Source organism: Onychomys torridus, chromosome 1 (genome assembly GCF_903995425.1).
Source record: "Onychomys torridus chromosome 1, mOncTor1.1, whole genome shotgun sequence".
Lineage (NCBI taxonomy): Eukaryota > Metazoa > Chordata > Mammalia > Rodentia > Cricetidae > Onychomys > Onychomys torridus.
In genome coordinates this window covers 180,031,682-180,040,452 of record NC_050443.1, presented here as the reverse complement: position 1 = coordinate 180,040,452, position 8,771 = coordinate 180,031,682, and the positions used below count along the sequence as shown (strand labels likewise).

The 8,771-nt window shown below is 46.4% G+C and overlaps 1 protein-coding gene across 1 annotated transcript; it reads left to right on the top strand.

Annotated features, from left to right (window-relative positions):
* Positions 1-1,858: 1,858 nt before the first annotated feature.
* On the top strand, positions 1,859-7,234 carry Prlhr (prolactin releasing hormone receptor). Its single transcript, XM_036176487.1, has 2 exons — positions 1,859-1,988; positions 2,217-7,234. Exon 2 carries the CDS (start codon positions 2,223-2,225, stop codon positions 3,333-3,335), a length of 1,113 nt encoding a protein of 370 aa, XP_036032380.1. The 5' UTR covers positions 1,859-1,988; positions 2,217-2,222; the 3' UTR covers positions 3,336-7,234.
* The last annotated feature ends 1,537 nt before the right edge of the window (positions 7,235-8,771 follow it).

The following is an 8,771-nucleotide window of genomic DNA, read 5'->3' as shown; positions in this document are numbered from 1 at the left end:
AACTTAACTGCACAGCATGAGAACCTGAGTTTGGATCTCCAGCACCCATATAAAAAACAAGGCATGGTGGCACATGTTTATAACCCCAGCTTTGGGAGTAAGGAAAGCAGAGACAAATGAATCTTGAGTGCTCACTGGTCAACCCATCTAGCTGAAGTGGAGAGCCCAAGGCTCAATAAGAGATCTTGTCTCAAAAAGTTAAGATGATAGAGGGTGACATCCTATTCTATCCTCTGGACTACACACACACACACACACACACACACACACACACACACACACACACACACGAACAGGTTTTGCACGGAATAAAGCAGATCTAGATAGAAATTCCATCCCTGCTGCTTATTGGCTTTGTCAGTATATATAGTTACCTACAACTTTTACCAGAGTTTTTTGACAAGAGGTAAATTTTCTTCTCTGGAAAGTGCCCAGTACACATGTGAACCACTAGTACTAAGAGTTTCATACTGGTTTCTGCTGAATAAATTATGGCTCAGGGAGCATAGGCACAGGGTGGCACATAAACAGGTAGCTTTTATTTTATAGTTGGCGTTTCTTCTTGTGTGAGTGACTTACTGGAACTTAAAGGGTGGAATAACCTGGGATATCTGAAGCCCCAGAGACCAAAGCAGGACTTACCAGAGAGGACACCAGACTATGGAACTCAGTCTGTTCCTGAAGCCCTGGCATACAATAGCTCTGAACAGTGTGGTTACAACACCCCTTTCCTGACAGACCTGTTACCGTGCAGCTTAATTTATTTCAGTGACAACCCAATGCTACTAAAGATTTTATTCAACTTAAGCTTTTCCAATGTTTTTTTTTTTTTTGTTATTCTAGCTAAGCTGAGAGAGGGAGGCCTGAGGGTTTTTATTTAAGGAGGAAAAGGAGAGACAGCAGGTCAGGAACTCAACAGTTCTCTGCTAGGACAGCTGGTGCCTTGCAGTTGCTGGAGCTGAGAGACAATCGAGCAAAAAGTGGCAGGATTCAGATCTTGGGGTGAATCTGTGAACTACAAACTGGCCTGATGGCTGAGTTTTCTGTGCTAGGGTGATGAGGATGACATGGTCCCTGGTGGTGCTGATCCACACTGGAGCCCAAATCATCAACCTTTCAACCTCCACCCTGCACTTCTCTGAGCCGGCAGCCCAGGGAGCAAGCCTCAGACCCACAGAGCTGCAGTTATTTCGACTGTCTGTCCAGTGCCCCCTCGCACAGTACCCACACACTACTCTACTTGTTCCCGGGGAGCTGCCCATGGTTCTGAATTTTTCCCTTTGTCCGAGGAGACCTGGGGCCACAGTGAGTTCAAAAGTCTCAAATGGTCCGCTGCAGCGCCACAGCCCTAAGATCCCTGACCAGCGCCAGGCTCAGCATAATAAAGCCATACTAGACTCCCCATCCCACTCTAGCAACTCTGTCAACTGCAGTTGGAGGACTGCAGGATCTGGAGCTGGCCTGTCCTGGTCTTCCTTTCACTCCCTAGTGAATCTAAATTTCTCTATCCCCACATTCTCTCCATCCCTTTGCCTCTTGAAACTACATCTGGTGGTCCTCCTCACAATTTGGCTCTTCCCACACCTTCTCTGCCCTTCCTTGAGACACGCCCCTCTGGAACAGCTCCTCCGGGGCCACTGCACACTTCCGCAGTGGAGATCACCCCTGGAGCTTGGGGCCCAGGTTCCTGGCCCCGCCCCCTTTCTGGCTCCATCCCTACTACACACGCTGCCCCCTTTCTCTAAGCACAGAGTTGGACAGCATGCTCCACCCCCATCTTCCATAGAAGGAAGAGCTGGAGTGGGGGAAGAGGGAGAGAGGAGGAGCTCCCAGATCCTTCAAAAGCTGCTGGTCCACTAGGAACTCCTGGATTCGCTAGTAGAAGAGAGCAACCCGAGTGAGTGGCCATCTGAGCTGAGAACCCCCGAGGGATAGCAGGCAGTTTGCGCCTGCCTTTGAGAGCCCTTTCCAGCCAAGCCTCCTAGCAGGTAGGACCAGCTCTCAGGTCTGCCTTCCTGGACCGTGAGAGCTATTCACGAATAGGAGCTGTTTAAACCACTGTGCTAGGTTTATTTTATAGAGCTGGAAGGACAGCATTTATTGCTTTTGATGTTCTGGGGCCAGTTATGCCAAAGAGAGGAGTTGGGTGATGGGGGGAGGGTATATGAAGGGTGGATGAAAGATGGAAAATGACAACTTTGATTACCTTTGGACAGGTGGCCATGACCTCACTGCCCCCTGGAACCGCTGGGGATCCTGATTTGTTTTCAGGGCTGCCCTCAGCCGGTTCCACTCCAGCCAACCAGAGCGCAGAGATCTCTGAGGGAAACGGGTCGGCCACCGTTCCCCAAGCTGCAGCAGTCATGCCCTTCCAGAGCCTGCAGTTGGTGCACCAGCTGAAGGGGCTGATCGTGATGCTGTACAGCATTGTGGTGGTCGTGGGGTTGGTGGGCAATTGCCTGCTTGTACTGGTGATCGCGCGCGTGCGCAAGCTGCACAACGTGACCAATTTCCTCATCGGCAACCTGGCTTTGTCCGACGTGCTCATGTGCGCCGCCTGCGTGCCGCTCACGCTGGCCTATGCCTTTGAGCCTCGCGGCTGGGTGTTCGGTGGAGGCCTGTGCCACTTGGTTTTCTTCCTGCAGCCAGTCACTGTCTACGTATCGGTGTTCACACTCACCACAATTGCCTTGGACCGCTATGTCGTTCTGGTGCACCCGCTACGTCGGCGCATCTCACTGAGGCTCAGCGCCTACGCAGTACTGGGCATCTGGGCGCTATCCGCGGTGCTGGCGCTGCCGGCCGCGGTGCACACCTACCACGTAGAGCTTAAGCCCCACGACGTCCGCCTCTGCGAGGAGTTCTGGGGCTCGCAGGAGCGGCAGCGGCAGCTCTATGCCTGGGGGCTGCTGTTGGGCACCTATTTGCTCCCCCTGCTGGCCATTCTCCTGTCCTACGCCCGAGTGTCGGTGAAGCTGCGGAACCGCGTGGTGCCTGGAAGCGTGACCCAGAGCCAAGCTGACTGGGACCGAGCGCGTCGCCGCCGCACCTTCTGCCTGCTGGTGGTGGTAGTGGTGGTGTTCGCCGTCTGCTGGCTACCGCTGCACATCTTCAACCTGCTTCGGGACCTGGACCCGCATGCCATCGACCCCTATGCTTTCGGGCTGGTGCAGCTTCTCTGCCACTGGCTGGCCATGAGCTCCGCCTGCTACAACCCCTTCATCTATGCCTGGCTGCACGACAGCTTCAGAGAGGAGCTGCGCAAAATGCTGCTCTCCTGGCCTCGAAAGATTGTGCCCCATGGCCAGAGCATGACTGTCAGTGTGGTCATCTGATGTCACCGTGCCAGACCTGAGCTGGAGAGCTTCATTTCATATCCCTTAGTCCCACATGAGACCTAATTCCCAGCACCAGAGTTAAGCCAACACAGTGAGAAATTCCCACCCAGTCCTCTTGTCTATCTGTCTGGTTTTTGTGTTTCTGTAAAATGTTAGGTGGTCTTTGGAGTAGAAGAGCCTGGGGAGAAAGAGGCAGATTTATCAGTTCTTCCTCTGACCCCTGAAAGCAAAACACAGCTATTTCTCTGGGTCAGAAAAATAATTCAGAAGCAAGTTTTTCTTTTTTTTTCTTCCACACTTACACTGTGGGTGGGATTTAACTGTGGTGCTGGGGTTGGTGAAGATTTTCAGCTTATCTTTTTAAAAGACCCCAGCTGAGATATAGTAACTCATTGTTTTGTCAACCTGAGCTTTGGAGTCTCTATTATTTCAGATAAATATGTATCCCAAATACATATTCAACATTTCCTGAATAAGACCTTTATGCTCCAAAAATATTTTCATTTTAAAACCATTTGAATTTGTAGTACAAATCCAGTTTCAAGTACCTTTCAGGAGGTGTCGCTTTTGTCTCCTTCTAACTCCTCAGCTACTATTGAAAGGATGAAGGAAGCAGTCAGCTGGTAGAGAATTCAGTTATCCTCGAGTTCAGTTGCTGCAACACAGGGTATGACAGTACATTCCTGCAAGCCCAGAACTCAGGCGATGGAGGAAGAAGGGTCAGGAGTTCATGGTCATCCTGGGCTACACAGTGAATTTGAAGCCAGCCTGGGATACATAAGAGGAATTAATCACTGAAGGGATAGGCAAAGGGGGAAAGATGTGATTCCCTTAAGGACACGTGTACCTGTCCATGAGGATAGACATTGTGTGTGTGTGTGTGTGTGTGTGTGTGTGTGTGTGTGTGTGTGTGTGCAGTGTTTACCACAAGACGGAAGCTCAAATGTTTGGCTTTGTGAATGTTCAATGTAAGCTGTGTGGCACAGCATTCTCCTGCAGCCTCTAATTGCTGAATTTCAACAGATCAACAGCTGCCATCTGACTGCTCAGCACCTGCTCCCTGGAGACTCTTGCAACATATCAGCCCAGAAGCCAAGGGCTGGAAAAAGATTACTTAAGGATAGCACAGAAAAATAAGCTTCCATCCACAAGATGCATAGTCCAAATGCTGATCCCTTTCAGGGTTGTGGGAACAGATGAAAATTGTTGAGCATGAACCTGGGCTGGTGATCAGCACATTAACCTCCCAAGACTTCTGTTAAAGAGGAATGTGCCTGGGATAAGGGCCTCAATAATGAATGCTGAAAAGTCACTGGGGTAGTGAGAGAAGGAACTTTTGGAAAGGATACATAGAATCCTGCTATTAACCCAGGCCCTGTGAAATGTATGGTAGGAATTAGTGTCTGTAGAAAAATCTGTGGTGTTGTAGTGTTTCTCCAGCTAGGTTTCCCCTTCTATTACTTTTGGAAAGAGACTAGCTCATTTATCAGAGTGCTGTACAAGAGGAGAAGTGCTACTAAAATGACAAGGTTTAAATGACTAGGCTCACATCTACAGCAAGAATATTTGCTATTGGGCTAGGCAGTTCTAGAAGTCTTAAGTAGCTCCTGGATTACATTCCATAGACTGGGCAAGTGATGTTAGGAGAAAAGTTGAAGCAGGTTAAGATGGGAGATGGTAAGTACCTCTGGCAGTAACACCTGACTGATTTTGAGCTTTATCTAGAGACTAGAGCATGGATAACCTATTTGCCAATGATGCAGCTCATCTCCACACATAATATTACAAACGATTGTATTTGTTAGGCATCCCAGAGATGGGCTTTTGTGCTTCCTGTTGAGGCTCAAAGCCAGAGCATGCTTTTGATGGGCACTTGTGGAGAGAACAGGAAATGGGGGAAGAAGTGGGATTAGTTAGGGAGAGGTGTAGTTGATTTTGTTCTTTTTGTTGACATTGCTGGTTCTCAGCCATGGCTGCTCTTAGAATCCCCCAGGGATTTTAGAAGTCCAGACCAAACTAAACAAAATACATTGATGCCTAATCCCTGTCAACATCCCTCTCCCCGAAATCTGATTGACTTGAGATGGGGCCTGAGAGTCTGCATTTTTCAAAAACACCTCTGGGGACTTTAATGTGCAGCCTAAGTACAGTACCTTAAGGATGGCCATTTTCTAGTGCTGCTCAGAAATGCCTTTGTGAGTCTTCATTTGTACCTACTGAAATTGTTAAGAATCTGGACTTGAATTTGACAGTGAGTTATACACCACAGCTGAGGAATACTCTATCAGTCCTCAACAATTAGAATATTTGGGCATTCATTCAGCAGTTTCTTCAATCGGTTCCTATGTAGTTGAACTGTATTATAAAGTTACCCATCATGAACTATTCTAAGACTTTATTGTCAAGGTATTAAAAAATACAAAATGTTCCCTGATTAGTTTAAGGCCACACCAACTGTGGGAAGAAAGTGTCCCTCTTAACCTAGATAGATTGCCACCAGTTTGTCATGCAGTGACTTAAGTTAAAAATTTAAACATTTGTATAGGTTTTCTGGGGAACCTAAAGAGGGTGGTGAATTAGGATGTGCTTATAAGTATCTTTGCAAGTTGTGAAACTGCCAGCTGAACAACAACAAATTAATTGCTACCCAATGTGATATCTATTTAGAAGTAGTTTGCCAAACTGACTTGCAAAATCATCTCTTAGAGATGGGTTTCAGGGAAATATGCATAGGCTTATACGTAGAAATTGAATTTCATAATTCGTTTTTGGTTAGCATCAAGTGCCTAAGGCAAGTAAGCAGGTCTGCTTCTGCAGGAAGTGAGTCAAGAACAAAGCTGGGAACTGAGCCAGCTTGGAACTCGGCAGCAGCCATCCTTCCCAATCCTTTTTGCAAGCATTGTCAGCAGGCCTCACTTCTGGAATGTGATCAATAGATTTATCTTACCAAATCGACAGAGGAGTATTTCAATATGTGTTGGCAATAGGGACCCAGGAGCAGCAGCCATAGGAGACAGAGAAGTAACAATATTCCAATTGATGTAGCCTTTTCGAGCTTCTGCCCTGATGGATGTTCAGGCTGATCTTTTTACAGGGCAGCTCATTTCAGGTTTATTTTCTCTGTGAACTAATCAACCACCTTTGGTTTGTATTCCTGAACATCCATCCAGGAGTGTTTTAGATGCAAGGCCAGGAACTGGCCCCAAGGGCACCCAGGTATGAACATAACTTGATGGGGAAGGACACAATGTTCATCCCTCACAGAGAAAGGTTAGGAGTTCCTGTGTTTCCCAAGGCATGTCTGTAATGGATTTATGACCACACATTGATTTCTTTACTATAATGTGTAAGATGTCTTTGTTGCTGAGTCAGTGTGGAGGTTTCTCAGGCTGGGGCTTGTAGTGTGTTTGACATAATAAATATTACATTGGTTGCACAGTATCCAGCTGTGGGATTAATGCATCTATCTAGAGTCACTCCTAGAAAAAACTTAGTGCCCAACCTAGATTTCATCAGCTTTACTAATTCTAGAGATGAGCTGTTCATGCTGGCTTTTCTGTGACCCTCTGCCCCCAATTTGCATGACGCTAGCATTTTAGCCTATGGTACTAAGGTCTTCCCAAGGGCAGGAGCCTAAATCCTCAAGTCCATCAAAATAAAAGTAAAGTGAAGTAATTCATGCTGAGTTTCTATGCTGTCATGAAAGTAGATAAATATCTAATGTTCAGCATTTTATCAACATTTCCCACATATAGCTTGGAAAATTCTAAAACCATGCAATACATGGACCAATAAATAAGATGCAGAACATTTTAAAACATTAATGACAGAGTCATAAGCTATTTTTTGCTGAATATAGATCACTTTAAAATGGATTTATGGATGGCTAGTAGTTGCACAAATCCTAGAAGGTCTTATAATAAAAAACCCAGAGCCAGATATTGGGGTAAATGCTGAAAGATAAGAAAGACAAAGGAATAAGCCACTAGAGAAACTTCACCACTACCAAATCCTCAAGCTAAATGGAAGGTGAGATCCTGTCTCCATGAATCCTCAGAATGAATGCATCTGAGTTCTCAGTCAAAAGGCTCTAGTTTCCTCACACCTTATATGCCTTTTCCCACCTCGCCATTTCACTTCCTTCCTAGTGCTGGGATTAAAGGGGTGTCACCACTGTCTGGCTCTGTTTCTTTCCTAGACTGAGTCAATCTCATGTAGTCCAGGGTGGCTTTGAACTCACAGAGATCCAGATGGATCTCTGCCTCTTGAGTGCTAGGATTAAAGGTGTGTGCCACCACTGCCTGGTCTCTGTGTTTAATCTAGTGGCTAGCTCTGTTCTCTGATCTTCAGGCAAGTTTATTTGATACACAATATATCACTACAGCTAGTAAGAAGGCTCATCTGGCTAAAAGGTGCTTGCCATTAAGACTATCTGAATTAAATCCTAGGACTCACATAGAGGAAGGAGAGAACAGTCTCCCTAGTGTTGTCCTCTGACTTCCACACACACTCTGTGCAATGCACATTACCCCCCTCAATAAATCAATGCACTAAAAATGAATTTATGGGGATGGATGGAGAGGTGTCTCAGTGGTACTTGCAGCTCTATCATGAAGACCTGAGTTTGGATCCCAGCACCTATGTGGGGTGGTTCACAAAAAGCCTGTAATTTTAGCTCCATGGATCTGACACTCTCTTCTGGCCTTTGAGAGCATCAGCACACTCTCACTGTATACACACTTTCACACTCACACATAAATACAATAAAAACCATTTACAAATGGATTTATGAACCCGTTTCCTCCGGTTCTACTCCTCCTGAGCACAAAATAAGCTAGTGTACAGATACTGGAAAAGGAAGGTGTTCAGACTGGATGAGACAGAAGTTAGTGGTGATTCACAAAAAGCCTGGATACTCAAAGTCGGTCTTTGGAGGCAGTAAGCTTCACGGTGAGAACCAAGTACAGACTATCAGGTGTTTGAATGATTCTCTGCTTTTCAGATTTCCCCTTCTCATTTTTACCCCTCTGTTTTGCCATTTGTTCTTGCTGCTGCTCTATTTATCTATAAAATACCTCTTTCTGAAGTTCCTTCTGTCCTAGGAATAGGGAGATGATGGGATTCAAGCACTCATCTTCTGTTTGGTTCTCATAAGGGAGAACTCTGACTCTAGTGTAGACGTAACAGAGGGTGCACCGTGACTGGGTGTGCCCAGGGTTGCTGCTCACAGTGTTACCTATACCCTGTGGGGTCCAGGAGCTCCACCATCACCTGTTTCACAGTCAAGCTCCAGCCCCAGAAATTTGCCCAGAATTCTCACAGGACCCTTAACTTGATAAACCTCACTGAGGGCTCTCAAGAGGACCAAACAGTGAAAGGTCAAATGGTTTCTTTTGAGCAACTGGTGTTGGAGTAAAGAAACAGAATCCAGCA

Excerpts from the sequence above, each read along its gene's own strand:
- Prlhr (XM_036176487.1), top strand. The coding sequence starts at position 2,223 with ATGACCTCACTGCCCCCTGGAACCGCTGGGGATCCTGATTTGTTTTCA.